General features: G+C 35.1%; 2 protein-coding genes across 3 annotated transcripts; one reads left to right on the top strand and one right to left on the bottom strand.

Annotated features, from left to right (window-relative positions):
- Window positions 1–9,868: 9,868 nt before the first annotated feature.
- On the bottom strand, window positions 9,869–13,863 carry LOC122594016. Of its 2 annotated transcripts, none has more exons than XM_043766491.1 (4): window positions 13,410–13,863; window positions 12,385–13,272; window positions 12,228–12,283; window positions 9,869–10,232 (listed from the first exon to the last, which is right to left on the bottom strand). In XM_043766491.1, the coding sequence occupies exons 1-3, from the start codon at window positions 13,563–13,565 to the stop codon at window positions 12,266–12,268; spliced, it is 1,062 nt and encodes a 353-aa protein (XP_043622426.1). In that variant the 5' UTR covers window positions 13,566–13,863; the 3' UTR covers window positions 9,869–10,232; window positions 12,228–12,265. The 2 variants fall into 2 exon arrangements, with proteins under 2 accessions (XP_043622426.1, XP_043622427.1); XM_043766492.1 differs by having other exon boundaries at window positions 12,385–13,269.
- Window positions 13,864–14,023: 160 nt separating this feature from the next.
- On the top strand, window positions 14,024–14,958 carry LOC122594017 (F-box protein At5g07670-like). Its single transcript, XM_043766493.1, has one exon. It carries the CDS (start codon window positions 14,024–14,026, stop codon window positions 14,951–14,953), a length of 930 nt encoding a protein of 309 aa, XP_043622428.1. The 3' UTR covers window positions 14,954–14,958.
- Window positions 14,959–25,220: the final 10,262 nt, after the last annotated feature.

Genomic DNA, 25,220 nt, shown 5'->3' with positions numbered 1-25,220 from the left:
ATTGGATTATTTGGATTTAATTTGATTAGTTTTGAACTAATGGGAGCACCAGTGGCACGAGAAACATTTGTGATGGAGTATACTCAGCAGTGAGTAAATTCACATCACGAGAACGAGATGAAGAAGAAGATGATTTAGGAGCCATTCGTGATATTGGATTTAGGGTTTTGGACTTAAAGAAGAAAGAGAGAAAGGGATCTCGAATTGTGAATGATTGAAAGAGTAAATGAAAGGAATTTTGAGAGAAGTAAATGAGAAGGATATTTGGTGGGGGTATATATAGGCAGTAAAATATTACCAAAATATATACGAAAAGATATTTTAGTCCCCAAATTTTGAAATAATTTGTAACAAATTGATTTCAGAAATTTTGAGAATTCAAACACATTTAATACCTCCCATCAAGCATTTAATGCTACGACGGCTGGTATTCCCACTCACCCACTAACTTCATCAATACCCATAAAAAGTGCAGTAACTTTCAGCAAAAAAGTCTTGACACGTAAGACATGTCAGGTTTCGTTAAATTTATTTGCCCTATATGGGATTATGTGAATAAATGCATATGTGTTTATTATGATATGATTAATATGATGATTAATGAAAGTAATTGAAGTAAAGTTAAGTAATTAAGTGCTTGTTAGAATGTTAAGACTCTCGATAGAGGTTTAAGTTAAGAAAGTCAAGTTTATAAGTTAAGGGGTCCTAAGTGTAACTTAAAGGGTTGATGGCCAGGGGTTAGAAGGCAATTATGTTGCCCTATTTGTCATAAAACATCTGCTTTTGTGCGTGAGAAATCCCCCAGTCGATCCCCTCCCTCTCCAAAGCAAAGTTCCCTCCAAGATTTCTTTGTTCGTGCCATATTGATTAAGTTTTGTTAAGATCTTGAATCCCCTAAGTCATCTACAAGTAATATAGATAATATTCTCTTTGAAATATGATCTTATGAGTCATAGATGAGTATTCAATCCAGGTCATAGGGTTTGGGTTGAGTTATTTGATTAAACATTTACCGAATTCATGTTATTCGGGTGTTTGAATGATTCATTCATATTGTAATGGATTAAAGGATTGATTGATGGATTAAAGTTATTAAAAGTGTTGTCAAAAGGGTCAATCTTATGTCCCCAAGTCGATTTAAGGAGTTAAAGTCGTTTAGGGTTTGAATGGGTATTGTTCAAGAATGAAAAAAGAGGGTTTTTTCCCGTCAAGCAGCAGGTGTGACGCACCCATGTGGGAGGTGCGACGCACTGACTTGTTCCGAGAGGAGGTGTTGTGTTCTGGTGCGGCACACCTAGTGGTAGTCACTGGGGGGGGGGGTGCGGCGCACATAGTGTATTTTTGCTGAGTTTTGTCATTCGATGCTTAGATCATTCGTGCTTCATTATAGGTAGTCGGGAGCACTTAGCAAGCACTATAATCAGTTCATAACAGGTTCATAAGATGTACCAAGCTAAGATAACAACTTTTGTCACCTGGTGGTACAACAAAACACGTTTTCTAGTTTTCTAAAATAAAAAATGAAAACTCCATATTTTATTTTGCATGCGTTTTCAAAATTTTCAAGGGTTTTTTAGAAATGGAAAACCCTTTTCATTTTCTAGAAAATTGGAAATGGAAAACTAGAAAACATTTTCTCGAACTAAACGCGCCCTAATATTTCTAGAAATTCTCTCTCTATATATAAATTGTGTTGCTTGGTTTTTGCGCCATCTTACAACATCTTTTGTTTTTAATATTTGTGTTAATTGCAAGATTGGTCCCTGTGGTTTGTACACTTTAGCAAGGGGGGTTCCTTTTCAAGAATCGTTGCAATGGGGGTCCCTATTTTGAGAATTGTTTGCAAAATTGGTCCAGTTTTGACGGATCCGTTAAAGGGGCCCGTCAAGTGTGCATGTGTGCCGCACGTGTGGGTATTTATGTACTTTTCACCCCACAGGGACCCCATTGCTACTTTTTTTTAAAAAATCCATCACTAAATAATATCTTGAAAAAAATTAAAAAGTATTATTTAGTAATGGATTTTAAAAAAAGTTGCAAGATTGGTCCCTGTGGTTTTTTCATTTTAGCAATGGGTCCCTGTGGGGTAGAAAATAAATAAATACCCCCACACGTGCGGCACATGTGCACACTTGACGGCCTCCTTTAACGGATCCGTCAAAATTGGACCAATTTTGCAAAATATTCTCAAAATAGGAACCCCATTGCAACAATTCTCAAAAAAGGACCCCTTGCTAAAGTGTACAAACCACAGGGACCAATCTTGCAATTAACTCTTAATATTTTTGTGGGACCCACCTACCACCTGATGTAGTTCTTTTTCTTTTACTTTTACTTTCTAGTATATACAGTACTTCTTATTTACATTATATATATAACAATCCCAATTTAAACTGCTACAGTACCGGTTCAGTTGGTACTGTAGCTAGTTCAGTTACAAGATCCGGTTTAGTTGAATAGTAGTCGGTTTAGTTGCTATTATTATTTACAATTTGTAATGCAAAAAGTACAACTTCTGAAGCATAGGCATATACCGACAACCTATACACACATACATAAACAAATCTTCCTTATCAGCTTGGCTTTATACAACACGACATCAGGTACAATACGACTTGGATAGGGTTTGATCGAATTTCACGACACAATTCATCAATGACATACCAGGAAAGGGATTTTCATATTTTTTATGGATACACAATAACTTCCTATTGATTACAAATTGATAGTCACTAGGGATCAGAGAAGCCTACATAAAGACAAAATCACTTTTCCAGTCACGGATATCAAGACCACCCCTTTTAAAATACCCAGTTTTTCAAGCGGTTACCAACTGTAACCCAAAGTATCAATACAGATCTAACGACGGTTCACCGCCATATGCTCTACACATAACCTCAAAGGCGACTATCCTTGACAAACCAACTGGTGTGACAGTGGAGATATGAACATCAAAATAATCAAGGACACTAAACATAAAAGATGAAAAAGGGTATCTAACATACCCTCAGTCATCGATTTGATATAAAAACCAACATACCCATCTGGGGGAGTCAGAACAGTATCACTATCGGAGGGTATTTCAAAAGACGATATTTGTCCAGGGAAATATTTACATACAAACTTATCTAATTTCGACCAGATAACAGTCGATTCATTAGTTGTAATGCCTCCCTTTGACATCAAAAGACACAAATTGAAAGAAAATATATAATAAAAAGGAAAGGAATAGCGTACCTAATGGCAAGATCGGAAGATATGAGGAGCAGAAACCCTAAGAGTAAAAGGGGATTATTTTTGGAGGAGAGTAAATAAAAGAAATAAGGACGGAAAAAGGTTTATATACCCGACTGCATGAAGATCACACCCGTCCATAAGCCACTTAGGGATACGTGTCCATCTACCACCCTTAATTAGCTTTCAAATCAATTTAATTAAGGCGGTTTCGAAACTTTACTAAAACACCCCTCGGAGAAAAATGAATTAAGCAAGAATAGTGCAACACGATGCTTGTTTGGCAAAAATCATCACCTTGGACTGGGGGCTTGATGACATACACCTCTAGCGGTACGAAGGACCTGACACAGCGGTACGAAGGGTCGTCCGTGTAACATCCCAAACTTTTTAATTACCGGTTGACTTGAGCCGTTAAGTCAACATAACGTGTCCGTTAAGTCTCTAGGAGATTTAATGCTTAGTTGTGTTAATGTGCTTTATGTATGAGGCTTTAATGCCTTAATGATTGATGTACTAAAGTGTTTAAGATATGTTGTATATGCCTTTTGATGTGCTTGAAGTGTTTAATGTGTTGTAAGTATTCCCCATAGGTGTTTTGAGCTAAATATGAGCCATAAGGAAGTCTAGGGACTAGTTTTGATATAGCTGGAAACTAAAAACTGGGATTAGGGTCTTGGAGCAGGTCATTAGTTTCTAATTACTCATATTATCCTTCTCTCTTTGAGCCCTAACCATTCCCCATTGCCATAATCAATTCCTTGTTCGATTTCATCTTCGTTTGGTTGATTCGAGAGTGTTTTGATCAAGTTTTTGCATTCTCTTTGTAATCTCCAGGTATCCCAGGTATAATAACATTGATTTTATGTCTTTTCACAGATCCATAACTGGTCTAGGTTATTAGAGGATCAATTGATGTCAAAAACGTGTGTTTTGATCGATTCGGTAACCTAAAACGTTTGTTATTGTGATGCAAATCAAGTAGAGGTTAATCAATGATTTCATTGCATCATTATATTAAAAAGATGAATTTTGAGGTACAAAAGTCGTTCATAAGGTTATGGGTCATTTGGGGTGTGTTTGGTTAAGTTTTGGAGGTTAAACAATGAGATTTGTGTAGAATCGGGACTAGTTGCGACGCAACTCAAAAACAGTGACATTTAGTTGCGACGCAATTTGCTAATTGCGACGCAATAGCGACAGAAATTTCAAATGGCCATAACTTTTGAACCGTAACTCCGTTTTTGACAAATAAGCTATCCACGGAATCGTGAGAGAGTCTATTTTCTAATCGTAATGTTTTTAAAAGATGATTGTGATGTCAAGTTTCCAGAAAGGTTAATTTAGTGAGTGAATGTCTAGTTTCGTCGAGTTATGTAAGCTCTAATGTACTAATCGAATGTACGATGCATCAAGCATTGTCATGGGTCATGTTTATAAATATTTAGGCTTGATTCATAAACATAAGTAAGTAGGTACTTGTTTAGCTCATTATGTCGTTTAATGATTATAGGTAGTTGGGAATACTTGCAAAGCTCGGTAACTTGTGTTATCATTTGTTGTATGCTTCTACGAGGTAAGATACACTATTTTGACATGCTGAGGGTTCAACAAAAATATAGTTTTCATATAATAACTTCCCCTAATGATATCTTGTTTGCTTATGGGTACTCGGGATTATATGGGAGGTGATATGGGCTATGTAAATGTATATTGATGCCTGAAATGCTACCCCGATGATATGAGATAATATGTTCTTAGATGAGAGGCCATGAACTGCTATGCAATGCTTGAGGTGTTATGAAATACGATATGTGATTAAATGTGTTATGCAATGAAAGATGATATGTAATTATATATGCAATGCAATGACATATGATGAATAACGATATGAGATATATGATAATGTACGTCATGTGACCATGCTTGATATGTAATGATGCTTAATATGTAAATGTGCATGTGTGAATGTGAATGTGAGATATGATGATTACATGGCTTGTACATCTAGTTCACTAGACTTTGTAAGTTGCCATGACACGTGCACGTTTAAGGGCCCAAACGTTAATGAGATGTGATGTGATATGTGATTAATGTTTAGGTAACATGAACACCTAAACTGCATGTGATGAAAATGTTCGAGCTATTTTACAGAGATGAAAGTATTAAGCTTAACCCGTACGTGCCTTTTCTAAGGTCGTACGTTTGATGTGGTTGTTTGGGTGGCACCTTGCAACGAGGTACAACGTGAAGAGTAATATGGGATACCAACCCACTTGTCTTGAACATACAGATTACTCAGGGATTGGCTTGCCATTCCTTAACGACAATGATGTACAACCGTAAGGTTTGTCCATCCAGTTGGGTGTGACTTATGTCACATTTATAAAGATGCATATGTTATACGAGATGCGTGACTCATGTCACAACGATAAAGATGTTTAGATGTCATATGTGGAGATGCAAAAGATGACTAGGCACATTTAGGATGACCCATCCTAATATGAAAGATGTCGATGCTATGATATGTATGTGAGATGATATGTGCCTTAACGACTTAATATGACTTTTATATAATGTTTTAAATGGATAAAGGTTTTATAAACTATGTGTTATCTTACTTAGCTAATTCGATAGCTAACACTTGCTCTTTTAAAATGTGTTGTGCCCTCAGGTCCAACAATAGTGAGCAGGCCGGTAGATGTGAGAAGATGTGAGGCATGGGTAGATGATCTTGAAGTTGGCTGTAGTTTACCCATAGTGGATGTTCGCATTAGACATTCATTTATGTTTAGATATTTATGATTTGTATTTACTATAATGTCGGTTATTTAATGTTGGGCAACCAATGAATTTCCATTTAGACTTGTTTTGATGATATGGCTAGTAACACCATTTTATGAATAAACCAAACAGATTTTGCTGGTTTGGACTTTTAAGGTTTAATTCCGCTTTCTTTTAACGCCGTTAGGCTAAAGTTTTTGGAAATCCATATTTTTAAACGACGGGTGTTACAGTCCGTAACGAAGGCTTCCGCTAGATAAATAAAAAAGGATAAGTATCGCTCCCCTATAAATTCGGGATTTGGCCTTATCACTTCGAGTTGATAATTAGGGAAAATATATCCCTGACCTAAGACTTAGGAAACCCTAAGCGGCCTATTTGTCCTTCAAGAATACATCCCCCTATAAAATGAGGATCGTAAGACCGACTAAGGGCATTCCAATTCAGTGCACTCAATCATACATTAGTCACTTGGCGTAAAAAGATTAACTCTACATCTTGGAACCACCAATAAACAACTGTAATTACCCATCATCCCCCATCATTCTAACCTCGGTTCGGTGCACAAACAGTAATCACTAACTAACGACCAGAGATAAATGAACTTTTAAAAAAAAATAGTTTCTTACTTTTTTTACATCCGTTTTTATCGTTCGTACTTATCGTTACGTCTCCCGTGCAACGCCGGGTTAAAAAAACTAGTTATGATATAATTGTTATATTTCTGTTAGAAAGGACTTCAATACAAACAATTAGATTAAAAATGTTTATAAGTGTTGGTAATATAGTGTAAATAAACTGAGTAATACGTTCATGACATTTTTTCTTTTCTTTTTAAGCATTTAAAAACTTTATTGACATAGAAACTAGCAAGATGCTAAATTTACAAAGTAAACTACATAATCAGCGGAATATACGAGATTAAAATAACAGAGAGTAAATTGTAGGAAAGCTAGAAATTGAAGTTGTTCCATTTGGTCCATGCTTATGTTTGTTAACCACATGAAGCTTGTCGTCTTATTTCTAATATGTGCTTTCGAGATAGAGGTGTTAAGCAGTTAAGGTATCAAAATTTTCTCTAAAAATATAGAAAGTATAAACTTTCTTATGAAGAATGAAAAAAAAGTGACAAAAATGTTTTTGAAAAATGAATTTTTTATTTTTAAAAAGAAATCGTTGTTGGAACCACATTAGTATGACCGTCACTGATCATGTGTCATTCCTGATATAATAATTAACGATAACTGAAATCCCTATGTCTAGTAATCATATAATGGGCTTATTTACTCTTAGAGACGTAGTATAGGGTTTCCCATTAGGTGATTGTAAACTAAAAGGACTAATGATGCACACATTAATCACCAAAGGGGTTGAATGTGTAAATACTCTCCTTATAAATAAAGAGTCATTAATCCTAAGTTAAGGTTAATCCCAACACATATTAAACCCTAAATTTCGTGTATGTATTCCTCTCAAATTCGTGCATCATGTTCTAGCCGAATTACTCATCCCATTATTACTCAATCATCTTGTTATGGGAACCCAAAATCAATAACCAATCATGCTTTATACTCTTACAGGTTCCACAAGACGATCTGGGATGTTTTATCACTCGAATTGAATCATGTTTATTCCAACAATCGTAATATCTTAATATGTGTCTTTAGAACACACATTAGGTCACAGATAAAAATATGATAAAAAAAAAATAGATAGTGATGAAATTGAGATAAACGTGTCTATAGTTGTGCATGGCAATGAAATAAATTAATGGTTATACGACAAAGTTACTCATAATCCAAAGTAAATAAATTCTACTAGAATATTTTTTTTTCTTTTCTTTTAAAATGTCAGTTACCCATAAATCTTGGAAGATTTTAACATATTGTATTAATCGGATAAGCGTTAAATATCTCTTCGAGAAATGGATTCTCAAATTAAACCCTTGTAGGGAAAAACTCATTGAGGTCCACTAAGTGAAAATTAAATATATGTGGTTCTTATCAATTGTGTTTAGAGTAGGATTTGAATTTGAGACCTTCTGAGAAAACAATATTACTAATTCACCTTATTGGGCCGAAATCTGAAGCAAGAAGTAACCCATTGACCCATTTATGTTTACGTTACCGTTTAGTCTTTCACATCCGCTAAAAAAGTACTCGTACATAGTACAAAAACACACACAAAAAAAAACAAAAAAACAGAAAACAAGAAAGAAGAAGAAATTGCACACTAGTGCATACGTTCGGTAGAAACCAAAATCTACCGAAAGCTGCTGCAAGTTCGTTGCCTTTCTTGGCCAGTAAATCCCAGCTTTCATCACTTCAATTTGAACACGGATGAAATTCGCAATCAAAACATATATTGTTGAGTTATGAAAGAAATGTAGTGGGCTTGGTGTAAGTTTGTAAAACTCGTCGAATTTTGATGTTACAGTAGATTTTTGTCAATAATTGTTGAAAAAGTTGAATGTGCCTTCGCCATATTAATGTTATGGAAATAGTTTATTAAGAGAAATTAGCATGTGATGGCTTTTAGTTAGCGACTCGACGAGTCTACGTTTAGTTCTAGTTGACCTTAATGGGCCTAATAAAATGCCAAGTATAAATAAATAAACTTCAGTTAAATGGTAAAGTTAAAAATGATATGCCGAATAATAGTTTTGTAAACTTTAACACCGATTAAAAATAATTTAAGTGTCAGAAATGATTTAGTGTCAAGTTATCGTCCAATAATAAACGTTTTTGTCTTACTGTGAATTATTTCCATTGAGATTTTTATTAGTAAATGGAAGAATATAATTTATACTTAGACAAATAAAAATATAAAGACATTTTAAGAATAATGTGACATTAAAAAACTTAATTAGAGTAACCATGTATATATAAGGGGTCATATATAGACGCATTTTCTCGACTTTTTCACCTATTTTGCAAGAAACACACACTCTCCCTCACCATTTCTCTCTATTTCCTACATTTTCTCCATCAAAAACACCTCTATATCAATTCACAAAATCATTTTCCAAAACATCTTCTAGCAAGAAAACCCTTGTACCTTTGTTTTAGGATTTAAGGAATCGGTTTTTGGTCCTTGTTGTACATTTTCTTGTTCTTCCATCATTAAATTCCAATACATGTTATGATTCCATGCCTTCCTTGATAGTCATCTTAGTTCTTGCATATTATCTAAGTTCTCATAAATTTTGTGATTATCTTAAGTAGAACTTCTACAAGTAGGGTGGACCAAAGTTAACCACATGGGCTTGTGTATATACATAAACAATATGTAAATATTTCAAGAAATTTCGGGGTGGGTCTCGGCCCATCGAACACCTAATGTGGCCTGCATAAGAGTCTAATCAAGATTAGCTAATCTATACTTCTATACTTCTATACTATATTATAAAAAGAATAACCCTTTTTATTTTTGATAATGTTGAAAATATGTAATATTGTCACTTGGCATCCCTTAAAAATACTTTCACACACACTACCTTCTTAATACTAATGATTAAATTACACTATCAATCCTTTATGTTTTAAAATATGTCCATTAACCTTTTACATCAATTATATACACAACTCAATGTCGCTCCATCACCAACCGTTGCCCAACCATCACACCATCACCGTCATGACTACTGCCTTATCGCGCGGGTACCGTGCTAGTATACATAATATCTATAGTTGGATCCACTACTAAATAATTTTCTTCACATATGTGGTAAGAACTGATTTGTACTTAAACTGGAAGTGGCAAGACGGTTGGTCAGATAGATAATTACAAAATTATTATATTTAAAGTCTATGTCTCTGAACATGTGCTAAAAGAGGTAATAGACTACAAGTTTCATATGAAGTTTTTTCTTGAATACTCAGCAATTACAATAATTATGTTACAATAATATTAAAGCTGTTGAATGAAAAAAATATCTATACAAAATTAGACTTTTGCAAACATATACAGGTTCTTAGAATTATTTCACACCAGAAACTTTATTGTCTTGATACAAAAGGCTTAAACTGTTACAATTACGTTATTTGTACCTCTAACAAAGAGCGGAACATTGTCCAATAACTTCCCAACATAGCTCAAATGATGCCCCATTTCACTGCCAAACGACAGCCACATCGAACTTGCGTAAAACAATCGTTTCTTTGAAGCAACTGTTATGCTTGAAGCTGCAAACAACCTGAAACCAGTGCGAAACTCTGCCAAAAATGGCTGTTGGTTAGCACTGATGTAGAGCTACAACTACAAGGAGCTAATATAAAAACAGTTGTATATGCGTATAAATGATGACCCTTCACAACTATAATTTTAAAGGAAAAACACAGCAAAGCATTTAATAATTGTTAGGGTCACCTATCACTCAGGTTGAATGACGACATACGACTGTTAAAACTTCATCTCTAATTCTAGGGATTTGGTACCATTTAATTTAAAATGGTAGGAATAGAAACTAGTGTATTGATTGTATGTTTACTGTGAGTAGATACATATAGACTCATTCTTTTTGGGAGTGTAACTAATTTGGGCCGCCCTACATATATTGACATTCTAACAATTCTGATCAGTTTTAATTACAAGCCCATATATGATAACGTCCAACACATGTATGCTCTAATGCTCTAATGGGTTCTAATGGGTTCTATTCTACAACACATGTCGAGCTTGCATGTAGCTAATGGCTTTCTCACCTCTGAGCTAACTGCATCAGCCCATACCCGAAATACCCCTCCCCTTGACACACACATGGTCTGAAGAGTATATATATATATATATTTTAGAATATTTGAAGATCAATTGGGATGCTCATTTGGGGTGGTGTTGTGATAACATGTCATCAACAAACAAAGCCCCTGATCAAATGAAGCACATTGATATCGATAGACATGTTATCAAAAGAAATGTCAGATAGGGAAAAAAATGCAGTTCAAATCGATCCATCTTGACTCAACTAATCAAATCTGGCTCTGCCCGATTAAGTGATGGATCTTCCTCTGTTCCAAGATCCAACTAACAGTTCAAATCGATGGATCTTTACCCGGGTCTGCTATATATATGTAAATCAAAATTATTGTGAATGTTATTTGGGATAGGGTAGTAGCATCACTCAACATAGAACAATCATGTAAGAGGTAATTAAGCTCACCAAATGACGACATAAACCAACTAATCCATCTCTCCCAAAACTTTTCCCTTTCTAATAAATCAACATCCTTGTCTCTGGTGGGAATTAAATACACCAAACGCTCATCTAACGACATGTTCAATCATGCTAAAAATGCTGTATATATTTGTGAGTAGATAAGTTGCAAAAACAACCCGAAGGCTGAAACCGGTGCAAAATCTGCCAAAAATGGCTATTGGCAAAAAGAGCTACAAGCTAGGAGCTAAAAAGAGTGGTCTGTGTGCTCACTGATTGCGTTTTGTGCACATTAAATGATGACTCTTCACAACCATAACTTTAAAAAAAAGAATAGGAGATCATTTGGTTTAACTGTTAGCAATACTCCTCACCAAGGTTGAATGACGACTGTTTTATAAGAATAATCCATAATTATACAGATTCGATACCATTTTACCTAAAGATGGTTACTACTAGAAACTAATATATTGATTGTATGTTTACAGTAAGTATGCACAAATAATATATATGGACTCGTGCAAGTAACCGAAATCAGTGCCTACTACCACAACTTGGGCCGACGGATAAGCTCACATGGGGTTCCATTCTAAAACTCAATGGTTCCATTCTAAATACAACATACTTTCATAACCCCGACTTTCGGAATTTAATATACCAAAAGCTCACCTAAAGACGTGTTCGACCGCCGAAACCAATGATATCTTTTTGGAACTAACTTGGCTGCATGTTTTTAGGCTAAAGAAATACCGTATATTTGTGAGGAAGAAATAATTTGAAATTTTAGGTCCATAAGAAGTCGATGCTAATCTACACTATAACTTTTTCGGTTTGGCAAGCCACTAAAAGTGCGAGTGAATGTCGGAAATCAGTCTTTACACAAGAAAAGTGAGCGGATTTAGCATCTGGTTAATGCCAAAAAGCTAGATTCAGTTTGTTACCAGATTTGGTTAGAAAAATCCAGGTCCTCGTGCTGTTAACTAGAAGTGTTGGTGTGTCTAAGATTCTCATCAGAAATTAGTTTATTCGATTGAGAAATGGCTTCAAAAGTACATACCACTAAATAGTACTGCATCTTGTTTTGGCTTCTTACACTCACTCAAATTCGTATCCCTGTAACAATTTTCAAGAATTTGTTTCATTAAAAAAGACCGAACTTTTAAGAGCATTTCAAGAATACGTTAAAACAATATAGAGAGCTGAACACCACTAACCTCTTCAATTTTTGTCCGTATAAAGGAGTTGACCCCTTCCGTTGCATCACACAACCCAAAATTTGTGTCTATTAATCTGAGTTTTGGAGTAGTAGATTTTCCATTGGTAAAAGTTGTTATTTTTGGACAATCTCTTATTTCCAGGGTATCTAATGATGGCCAATGAATAGTCTCCATCCCTAAGCAAAAGCCCTTGAGACTCCAAAGGTCACGAAGGGTTAGTGATCTTAGACAAGGAAACTCCACCTCGTTCTCTCTTCTGTCATCATCATGTTCCCTTTCATCTTTTTTGTGGTCCCCGTTGAGTCTTCTTCCATCATCATCTTCATCTTCTTTTCTATCGTTGTTTTGTTCGTCTTCTTCATCATTTTCATCTTCATCTTCTTTTTCATCTTCCACCACGATTATCTCCATTTCTCCGCAGTAGCTTATAACTAGCTCTTGGAGTTGCAATAAACTACCAACCATGGAAATAGTAAATACATGTTTTAACTTATAACAACCAACAATAGATAGTCTTGTTAGGTTTGGAAACTTCAATACTGTCCACTGTTTGCTCTTCCATAAACACTTGATATCAGACAACCTTGAGAATTCCATCTCTCTTACTTCCAGAACAGAATGTGTTTGCTGGTTCAAACCACTGCTCATTTCGAATGTTTCGAATATCTCCTTTACCGCGGAACACCATGATATTTTCATCTTTTCAATCTTCTGAAGATGCTGCAACTCATTGTGTCGAATTATAAATCTCGGATTACCCACCCACCTGTCTCGCACATCAGCTTTGATCAAGTGATTGTAGAACCAGGGCATCCTCGTTCTTGGTGAAATAGGGGGGAGTGAGGTGGTTGAACCATCCAAACTTGGATCATATGGAACCTTCTGCTGGAAGATACATACATATATGATCAAAAAAATTAGTAAAACACATAAAGGTCGACATACATTTGACAGAATTACGTACTAATAAAGTATTTTGAAAAAAAGAAGTATTAATCATCAAAATAAAAATAAAAACATGCCTCTTGTTGTTGTTGTTGCAAGAAGGCAGCAGTAGTTGTAGGAGGAGGATGGAACAAGTTGTTGATTTTGCCACATTCCACACTATGTTCTCCCATGTCTGATTCCACGTATTTCAGCATCGGAGTATTCGAGTGACCTTCTGTAAACATTCTCATTTTTGGGCATTTCAGTATCACAACTCTATCCAATACAGGCCATCGAAAGTCATTCGTACCCAAGAAAAAACCCTCAAGATTAGGTAGACTATGTAATTTGATAGACTTGAGGGACCGGAATACATCAGAAGATGATGATGAGGATGTGGTGTGGTTTTCATCTTCTTCTTCCTCATGCTCCTTGACAATCACTCGGATACCAGGACACGATCTTATTTCTAAATGTTGGAGTTTGGTGAGGCTTTGAAGAGTGGAAAAAGGGAATACATCTCTCAATTGGGGACAATTAAAGATATACACCCTCCTTAGATTACGCAAATCTAAGGAATAATCACCCTCCTTCTTTATAGATTAAGGAATAATCACCCTCCATAAACGACAATTAAAGATATACACCCTCCTTCTTTATAGATTAAGAAATAATCAAATGTAAAATTAAACAAAAAAACACCCCCAAAATGTCATCTTGTTCTATTGAAAATCAAAACCCTAACACTCCTTCTTCACCATGGTCAACGCTCTGGTCAAAGAACAAAAAAGTTTTCGATCACGCCGTTTTCAGCACCATTCGCCGCCGTTCTTTCTACCGGAAACCACCACCTACTCCCCGCCGTTCATCCCCACCGTCACCGGAATATTTCACCGCCGTTTCCAATTTCCCCCAATTTGAAAAAACCGAAACCCTAGTTCCAAATTCTTCTCAAATTGATTACATTTCTCAGATTCCAGAAGCAACCCAGTTGAGGATTCTGTCTGAATTTGAAGAAAGTTTTCAAAAGAAGTCAAATTCATTGGTTTCTAAAAGCTGGTTGAATTTGCAGGGTAGTTTAGTGAGGTCTATTAGGGTTTTTGATTGGGGTTTTGTTGTTTCGGGGCGGATGTTTTTGCGGTTTCCGAATCTTATTGATGTTGATTTGGTTAATGGCATTGTTAGTTTTGAGAAATTGTCGAAAAGTTCGAGCCTTTTTTCGTTAGGAGGTGAGTTTGGTCCGTTTTGTGTCGATTCAGATGTTTTTTGTTTAAAGAATAGTAATTTACGAGCTGTCGAGGAAGTAGATTTGGGGTTGAGAAATTTGAGTAGAGTGTACCCAACTCTGCAAAGACTTGTTGTGATAAATTGTAGTGAGATTGGGTTATTGGATGTAGCAGAAAATTGTAGCACATTGCAAGAGCTTGCTTTGCATTGTTGTAATGATCAGGTGTTACGCGCGATTGCAGCATTTGATAATTTGCAGATATTGAAGTTGAGTGGGACTGTTGATGGGTTTTATAGCTCGTTGGTGTCGGATATTGGGTTAACTATTTTAGCTCAAGGGTGTAAGAGGTTGGTTAAGCTTGAACTTAGAGGATGTGAGGGGAGCTATGATGGAATTAAAGATATTTGTTAATGTTAACGATGATGATACGACTCCACCACCACTATTATTATTATTATTATTATTATTATTATTATTATTATTATTATTATCGCCACTTCCTTCCCCAATTCTGACATCATTAACCACCACCCTCCTTTTTATTTCGAACACATCTTCATTGAATCACATGACCATATATCCAATTCTTGGAGATGTTGCATATGGGCTAATGCATAGGATGGAATCGCACTAGAGAGCGCACTGCAGTCCTCTATCTTTATAACTCTGGAGTATTGGCACAAAGACCACCGAAGAGCAACAACTTCTTCTCCTCCAGGCTGCACACCATCATAAATAAATCATTCAATGTATAATTTAATATATTTATATTTATCAAAAAACAAAGCACACTCCATCTACCAGTAGTATATTTATCAAGCTACCAAACTACAATATTTATATTTATATAGTTATATATATACTAAACTAAATTAAACCCGGTTAACTAAAAATTCTAATCAAATATTTTTTAAAATATGATAAAGCTCTTTATATAACTTAGAGAGGATTATTTTTTGATTAGTTGACAATTGTGGAAGATTGCCATATAGTATTTTTTATGATTTGTCATACTTACATTAATTTTCTAATTTTAAGCATTCTTTTAAAAATTATATTTTATCCTATTCATCATTAAATAATAACAAAAAAAATTAAAAAATGAAAAAATAATAAAAAAGAAAAAATCGGTTAACAAGTAGGCTATTATATTATTTTAATTTTAATTTAATTATCATTATAATAAATTGATCCATGTATATCTTTTAAAAAAAACTTAATGATATATTCACATATTAATATTATTATTATTATTATTATTATTATTATTATTATTATTATTATTATTATTATTATTATTATTATTATTATTACAAATTGCTCTATGTATATCTCTTAAATTCAAGTTATATGATTTTACAAGTTTGTACGGTATTTTTTATGCAAATTTATATAATTAGGCTACAGATCAAAATATTTTTATCTATATCATTTTGAAGTTTGATATTTTTTTCTATATCAAAATTGCTTTTTAATCATGAGCTCGTGTCACAAAAATATATTTACAGATGAGAATATTTATATTTTGGATATTGATATTCAAAAATGATATATTTTTATGTATGTGATTTGGAAGTTGTCACTAGAATCGTGATCTCGTGTTATATACAAATTTCGTACATATGAACTTGGTGTAATTTGCTCTAATGATTGACTAATATATATTTACTTTCTAATATAAAAATATAAGATATTTACAAAAAAATTTATAACTATGTTTATATACTTGAAAGTAATCAAAGAAAAAAATAAAATGTCCAATTTGTAGTTTTTTCAAATCAAATGAAGATGTAGAAAAGTATTTATGTTTTCAATGTTAGTTTGTGTAATTGATTTTATTTTATTTTTTATTCTTACAGTATCTTATACTTTTAATGTTTTTTTTTTCATTATGTCAGTATTTTTATATGTATAAATATATTTTTTTTATATGATTCCCCCATGTTTCACGCGGGTTATAATCTAGCTAAAATAAAACTAATTTCTTAAATGCACGCAAGTATTAATCAAACTTATAATTTGTAAATTTGAATTTATATCTCAACATTTTTGTTGTTATGAAGCAATTGTTAACTTGGATTTTATTGAGTTTGTTATGGTATATATATATATACACACAATATAAAGTTAAGTTATAGTTACTTAGTTAGCACAAAAGTGATAGAATGAAGAGATTAATGAGTGAATTTATGATTTTGTATTAATGATGATGCTATGTATTTATGATAATTCTTATGATGTTAATGAGGTTGTTCATGCATTGTATTAGAGTTCGTGTGATAATGTAATGATTTATGAGATAACTTATGATTGTATGTTAATGGTGAGGTTAATGATGTTATTCATGCATTGTGCTAAAGATAAAACCGATTTTATAGCTTTGGTGATGAAAAGGTTTTTGTGTTAATGGTATTGTGCTAAAGATATATGAGAGAGTTAGTATTTTGGATGGACATATTTTTGTTGTTATGAACCAATTGTTAACTCGGATTTTATTGAGTTTGTTATGGTATATATACGTATAACTGATCTTTTATTTAATCTGTGCTTTATTTAATTTTCAGCTCATCATAGCCATTTATTGGGGTTTTCTTTTAAAATTAAACTTGAAAATTTTCATATTTTATGTTATTATATATCATAGTTGTCTACAAAATATGTACGTATCTATGAATTATTATTAAATTTTACGAGTATTTGTTAATTATGTGTGTTAGTGTTAATGTGTATTAATAGTAACATATTAATATGAATGAATACAGACCCAATTATCAGTTAGTATACCAATCGACTGATTGGCTCCATTTACATAAGCCCAACCATTCATATCCCACGTGATGAATACAAACAGTATCAATTTTGATTAATTCAGATAAAGGTTAAAACGTTGGGGGATGTTTTGGCTTCCAAAATCCTCATACAGTTTGTGTCGAAATCATCAACTTTAAACTCTATCTTCATCATCAATATTAACCTACAACTTATATGACTTATAACCTCTGGCCAACGTAGTTGACACTCCATCTTCATCAATTAATGGGTGCGCTCAAGAAATCAATTCTTTGAAGACACTGTGCTCTGATCATATCAAAGGCTATGTGAAGCGAATGAAATCATCTTGAGGGTCAAACATACACATTTCGGGTGACTCAGAAAGGTTAATTTTGTTATGGTATTATTCTATGTATTCATGTGTTTTTTTTAAAATTTATTTATTCATTGATGATGAGCCGATGTCATAGGCACCAGGATTTTGATGCAATAGAGGCTGGACAACCTGGACTTTCTTCGAATGAAGTGTGAATTTTATTGGTATGTATTTTAATATAGATCACATACAAGTTGATTTCTTCTCTGTTTAGCCTACAACAATTATCATTTATGGTTTTCTTGGGAATGCAACAATCTAAACGGGAGATTCATGGGCACATTTATAGTTATGTTAAAAACTATAAATATGGAACGACCGTCAATGCGGACGATTTCTTGGACAGGTAGTAGGAAAGGGTTTATTGATTCTATGCTGTAGGGTTGTGACAATCGTCATCTGAGTATCCCGTCCGATTGTACTTTTCCGTTCGTCATTTCTATGGCTAGTCATGTACGTGTCGGTATAGTTCGTCATTGGCCAATTTAGGGCATGTACGTGTGCTTTTGTAAGATATTAAGTATTAATGAAGCGAGTTTATGTTCATCCGGTTCTAGTGCATTTAATACTTAGAGATTTGGTGCGAGTGTTTGTGTTCGAAGGAATATTAGTTGTCATGTAGAAATGCCAAATAATCGGAAAATACTTAAAAATGAACTAATGAGATTATAATAATTAATTATAATCATATTTGTAACCGTTGGAAAGCTAGTCGAAAAATATATTCATTTATGTCTTTAAAATTTTAAATGGGACGCTGAGTCTCTTTAAGTTGTGAGTCAAACGTATCCGGTTAAAGAGTCAAACTTGGGTTGAGAGGCTAGGAGACTACTAACTCTCCCCACTCTCTCTCCAAAAAGCTTTGCTACCCATCTTTACTAGCCTATTTTATCTTTCTAGAAATCTACCTACTTTGTTTATCAAAATCCAAGATCTAAGTTTTTATCATCAATTTGTTCATAGATCGGTTGTTACTACCCGATTTCATAACTAAATCGTGAGTTTTATTGCTTAAATCCCGTTTTTAGTTTAGATATAAAAGTTCATTTTATTTTATAAACTTAATCTTCAAAAAAATCAAGAAAGAAAACAGTTATGGGTAAAGAAAGTATGTCAAATTTTTAAGTTTATGTTTTTAAACTAGATCTATAGCTTTTACAACCCAAAAACTAGCTAAATCGTGATCGCGATTTGTTGTGCTTGTACCAATGCAAGTACCTGTTCATTTAGATTTTTTTCTATGTAATGCCATGTCATGCTGTGCTTTCGTGACATCCGGATATTCCACCGTAGTTGGGGTGTTACAAGGGTGTAGCCTACATGTTGAATTGTGAGAAAGCCATGGATATATGTATGTATATCTATCTATATGCATATATACCTAGATTTATATTTATTTGAATATAGTTATATACATATGTTTGTAGGTCTGTATATGATAACATTTAAATCTGTTTATCGAAATATGTACATGGTATGTTAGTTGGCATCACAATTTTGGCACTAAAATCTATGATGGTATTAGCTGGTATATTAGTTCTTATCTTTTGTTTATATGTATTTGTAACAACCCTCTTCAAGTATTGTACTAAATTGTTTATGTTGGTGTGGCGTCACTTAGATGTGATTGATTATGTGACGGCTATTGGTAGTCCTTCCATCAAATCAAGGCCACCGAGAAACAATTGAATTTAGCCTCAAAAAACGACAGCCTGTCGACAAGTACGAAAGAAATATGTTCTTATACATTGTATAAGGTCCAACCGGGTGTCTTACATTGCTTTCTTTTCTTGTCAGCGGCCAGCAGGTTAGTGTCACGTTATGAGGGACTCTCGGTGACCAACTGGTAACCAAGTAAGAAAAAAGGTCTTTGCTCTATGTTATCATCTTGACATTCATGAGCACCAAATACTATGAGTACTCCATTTTACTACTTACCGGCTCTCTTCCCTGTTTTAGAACCCAACTTGATGCTTGGAGTTTTCTTGCAGATCAGTTGTGTATCTCAAGGTCATCTTATACGCTCATTACTGATGATTATGACATACTCACATTAAAAGCTTTCAAATCTATGCTGAGGTAATAACAAATCTTGTATTTGGTTTCGAGTATATGCAGATCATTAGTATACCTAATCATGTGTCTTTTTGGCAGTGGTGTGGACGTACATGATGGTGTGTACCAGTTTTCAGGAACACCGCAGAGATGAGACATTTGAACAATTTCTGCGTTGGTCGAATGTAGAGAAATGAGGCCTACCTTTAATTTGAAGTTTTGGTACTTGCATTGGTACAAGCACAATTTCTCCAGCTCGTCGGGGTCGTAATGGACCAAGTTCCAGATCTAAATCTAAAGTAGCAAACACTTCCGGGTCGCAAATCGCGATACGAGGTCGTATTTTGTCTCTGGGTCGTATTAAATGCGAGGTCGCATTTTGTTGACATCGTATTCATTTTCTAAAAACGAGGCCGTAATAGTGCAACCAGGTCGTATTCCGTATTCTGCTTTTGAAAGTTGGGGTCGTATTTATGTTTTGCTAAGAATCTGACAAGACAATTAATGTGGTCGTGTAGTCCAATATTATTATTAACCAGCAATTATGGCTTATTTCTCCAATAAAAAAAACGTAAAAAAAAAAAAAAAAATCGGAAATCGTGATTTGAAATGTGAACCGAAGCATGTCAAATACTAACTAGCGTTGTACCCGCGCAATGCAGCGGGGAATAAGAAAAAAACGCCGGTGGTTTGATGGTGGTCTGTGGGGCGGTGGCGATGAAAAAGAAAAAAAATAAGCCGACGGCAGTGGATGGTGGTTTGATGGTGGTTTTTGGGGCGATAATGGATGGTGTTTATGGGGGATAATGTACATAGAAGGTGGATTGCGGCGGTGGATGGTGGTATTTGGGGCGGTGGTGGATGGTGTTTATGGGGGGAGAAAATCAGAGAAGGGGGGAGAGAGAGAAAATCAGAAATCGGATGAACGTATGTGTGTGTAATGAGCGTGATGGAGAAAAAATAGGGTAGTGTAAATTAGGAGGGCATAAAAGACATTTTAAAGGTAAAGATGTTAAAGGGGGTGGGGTAGTTTGCTTATTAATGGAGTATAGATTGGACATTTGAGCTAGTAATTAATGCACCTAAAATCTTGTTTTGGTGGCCGAAATTTAATCCTCGCGAGAACATTGGACATAATTGTTTTCCCATGAATAAATTAATATTTATGTGATGCTTAATCAAAATATAACTAGACTTTGAAATAGTTAATTAAGTAATTATAATAAGAGCTAAGTACATAATAAACCAACCAGTAGAACAACTTTTAACCACATGACACTTAATGACATTTCTTAAGACACTAGTATATGACATAAACATGTACATTGGAGTTCTAGTACTTATCGTGTGATTTGTGGCAGTGTGAGACATTTGGACTGTTCAAGTGCTTATCGTGACTGTTCCAGTTCAAGATCATTGTGCTAGGTCATTTATACTTGTTCATCTTTTCAGGTGAGTTTCGTAGCCCCACTTTTACGTGCTTTGGGTGAAAAGTATACAAATGTTTTCTAACAGTTTATCGATTACTTTTTTTTTTATCATGTGCAATATATATATTGATTATTGAGCCGTGCATTTAGAGTTACTTGTTCATGTTCATTACTTGGTACACTAAGTCGGCCCGTGTTCATGGGATTCGTTCATTAGTGCCATTGGGATACGTTCCTGGTACTAGTCCCGGCCGTATGTGCATTAGGTCATTATTTGTCATTGTGTGCTTACTTGTGTGTTGAAGACATTTGGTATGTAACTCTAAGCTCTTACATATATTGTACAAATTTTCATGTTCATAAGAATCGACAAGTTTTCATGTTCATCGCTAGTTCTTTCGTACAAAAACCTACGAACTCACCAATCTCGTGTTGACATATTTTAGTATACTTTTCAGGTGATCAGGCTAGACATGGATGAAGTAGCTACGAGCAGGAGCTTTGGATCGAGGAACTGGCGCATATTTTGTTAGATTTTATTCAGGGATATGCGCTCTAGATAGCGTTCCATGATTGACTTTTGATTCACAGGCTTAATGCCTGTATGCACCCATTTGAGGGTTGAGTGTTGTAATGACATACTAGTACATTGATCATTTATGCATGTTGTGTTGACGTTCATGTGCGATTTGTTGTGCTTGTACCAATGCAAGTACCTGTTCATTTAGATTTTTTTTATGTAATGCCATGTCATGTTGTGCTTTCGTGACATCCCGATATTCCGTCGTAGTTGGGGTATTACAGAATGGTATCAAAGCCGTGGTTATAGTGAATTATGTGGATTGGCCTAGACTAAACCTAAGTACCTCATGTAGCATATATAATAGGAATTTATATGTGCATCCTTACGTGCTAACGTCACCTTCGTTATGTTCTTGTGCATTGTGTTGGTGTTCGTGTTCATGAGATGGTGTTAATGGTCATTGTTCATGTGCTTACGTGTGCATGTGCACGTGCATTCTGATGTGGTTGGACTGATTACTTATGTTATTATTAGAGCAAGATGAAATGATGACACTAACTAGTATTACAGAAGGTAGCAAGGAAACGCTGATCAACGTTCTGCGATTATCTTCCTGTTTTGCGACAGTTTTTGACCTCATGGATTGCACTTGTAGTTAGAGTGTGGTAGCAACTCTGGGCTGTTTAATGGTGTGGTGGGGGGGAGGGTTAGCCCTGGTACACCCTGTATACATACTGTGCCAATACCTAGAGAACATACCAGTATTGTGATCCGACCTTATATTAGATGTACTAGGGGAGTGGAGGGTTAGCCGCTAGTACCTTGTATACAAACACCGCTAGTGCATCGGATGCAGGTGTTAGATTCGGACCATATTTAACTGCGATGGTTTAGGGTTATAATATTTATAGTTTATTATATTAGTAGTATGTTGATATGAATGGCATGATTAGGACAAGCTCATAAGGGTGCTTACAGATAAGATTCGAGCGTGTCAATTGAGTGCAACGTGTGACATCGACATCATCAAGTGTTTCTTCCTGACTAACTTTTTATCGTGGCTTACTTACGTGTGTGTAGGACAATGGTGAGGACGAGAGGCATACTGCTGCGAACAGAGGGGCCGTGGTGGTGATCGTGGTGAAGGCCACGGTGGTGGTCGTGGTGGTGGTCGAAGAGGTGGACGTGTTGGAGGCGTAGAGGTGGTCGGGGTAATGCTGTTGAAGAGCTCGTAAATGATCAACCCTAGAATCAACCCAACCAAGAGATGATTAATATGATCACTCAAGTAGTCAACACAGTTCTAGCACAAAGAACCGCGGAAGCTAACATTGTACATGTAGTTGCTAATGGTGATCAAGCTAATGCTGAAGATGGACAAGGTGGTGGTGAGTATTATGAGAATGTTGAGGAGGGTATACGACTATATGGGTTGGAGAGGTACCAAGGAGACCCAGAGATGGCGTGAAGAAGGGATGTACTTATAAGAACTCAAAGACTGTGGTGTTCAAGATATGATGGTAGGGGTGGAGCTGTCAAGTTTGTTCAGTGGTTGGACAAGATGAAGCAGTTTGGCATTGCATCAGTAGTATACACCTGAACAGAGGGTCAGATACGTGGCAAACTCTTTTACTGTTGATGCCTTTTCATGATGGAATACCCAGCTGCGAATCAGAGGTAAAGAAACAGCTGAGGGAATGTCTTGGTATAATTTCAAGGAAATGATGCAAAGGAAGTTTGCTCAGAGATTGAGTTACAAAGATTGGAACGAGAATTTCTTGATCTCAAGATGGTAGGTGCTGACCATGCTGGTTACACTACCCGTTTCACTGAATTGTCAAGATTGGTTCCACATTTGGTTTCACCAGAGTAAAAAAGTGTGGAGAAGTACCTTCGCGGATTGGTTCCTCAAGTTAAAGCAACCATGGCTGCAGTTCGCCCTCTTACTCTCGAAGAAGCTATGTTGAGGTCTAAAGCCATGACTGATGAGTTGGTGCAGTGTGCATGTTGATGCACGTTGATGTGACAACAGCAACTTAGATTGATATGTCGTTTAGATTAAGACATTATTTATTTTATGTCGTATCTATATATGTAATTGATAGATATGGACTTTATGTTTTGGTAATGATCGGTTACATGTTTTGGTGTTTATATATGTTATGTATGATGTTTGTGTGGTATGCAAGTACAAACATAATATGTGTTAGGATTCCTTGTTGATGAAATACTAAGGAATATAACTAAGTCTTATATCTAACGAAGATAAAGTATATCTTCGTTAGAGGCAAACGAAGATAAACTTTGTTTGGTACAAACGAAGATTAACTTCGTTACATGGGCTGGGCAGCTAAGTTAGTAAAAACAAAGCCCAGCAAGCCCAGTTCGATCTGAAACATATATATACGAATGAATACGCTAAATTGAGTGAAGATATTCGACATACACGTACTCCAGACCACTAAGTTCGTTCTATAGCTTATAGAAACGAATATAGTATCATACTGCTGATTATCTACTTGATAATTAAGCGATATAACGTTAACTAATCAAACTAGTTATCTCGTGAGGATTCCGCACTCACGATATAATAATAGACGATCTCGAGAGCGATCTGTAGCTACGAGGGACTCACAGTGGTATCAGAGCCAATCGATATCTTATCGAAGGTTCGAGATCGTTTGTTTGATTATTTTCTCTCAAAACAACCTCCTGATACCCTAACTGTCGCTAAATTTGTTTTCTCAAACGAATTTAGCAAACGAACTTAATCTCATCTTCGTTCAATCTCTTCAAACGTATTTAGCTTTATTTCGTTAAGTTCCTTCAAACGAATTTAAAGTTATCTTCATTCATTCTCACCTTACGAATTAGCTTTATCTTCGTTTGTTTCCTCAAACCAAGTTAATCCTATCTTCGTTTCTTTCCTTCAAACGAACTTAATTTATCTTCGTTAAGTTGCAGCAAACGAATTTAAACAATGGCTTCTCGGTCTATCATGATCATGTCGTTGGACGTACTAATTCTCCACCGAAGTTAGTTTCATTGGCTGACTTCTGGGCGTGGAGAGGCCGATTTGAAGATTATATTCAACGAGAAGATTTGAACATGTGGATTATGATCACTGAAGGATATGAATGGCCAACTCTTACTGTAAACGGTGTTACAACTAATTACAAGGTAGGAGAGTTAAAAGGCGAAGAAAAATCTTTGTATGCTGTTGAAGTTAAGGCTCTTTCAACTCTTCGGATGGCATCCTCAAGAATTAGTGCACCTGTTTCCTAAATAGGAGTACAAGACTTCAAAGCAATTGTTCGATGCTATTGAAGCTCACTGTGAAGGTGATCCATTATTGAAGCAAAATAGAATTAAGATGCTTAAGAAACAATTTGATTGCTTTAATGCTACCAAGAACGAACTAGTGAGGATCTTATCTTGAGATTTCTTCAAATCTGCTTGCTGAGTTAGCCTATTTTGATCTTAGGTATCCCCTCGAGTAGTGGTAAATTCTTGGATGGTTTG

The sequence above is a fragment of the Erigeron canadensis genome, chromosome 3 (genome assembly GCF_010389155.1).
Source record: "Erigeron canadensis isolate Cc75 chromosome 3, C_canadensis_v1, whole genome shotgun sequence".
NCBI lineage: Eukaryota > Viridiplantae > Streptophyta > Magnoliopsida > Asterales > Asteraceae > Erigeron > Erigeron canadensis.
The sequence above is the reverse complement of the archived record's forward strand: the minus strand, read 5'-3'. Positions and strand labels throughout refer to the sequence as shown.

Excerpts from the sequence above, each read along its gene's own strand:
- LOC122594017 (XM_043766493.1), top strand. The coding sequence starts at position 14,024 with ATGTCATCTTGTTCTATTGAAAATCAAAACCCTAACACTCCTTCTTCA.
- LOC122594016 (XM_043766491.1), bottom strand. The coding sequence starts at position 13,565 with ATGAGAATGTTTACAGAAGGTCACTCGAATACTCCGATGCTGAAATAC. Across the intron at positions 13,273-13,409 it reads TGCAACAACAACAACAAGAG|CAGAAGGTTCCATATGATCC; the intron begins GCATGTTTTTAT and ends TGTATCTTCCAG.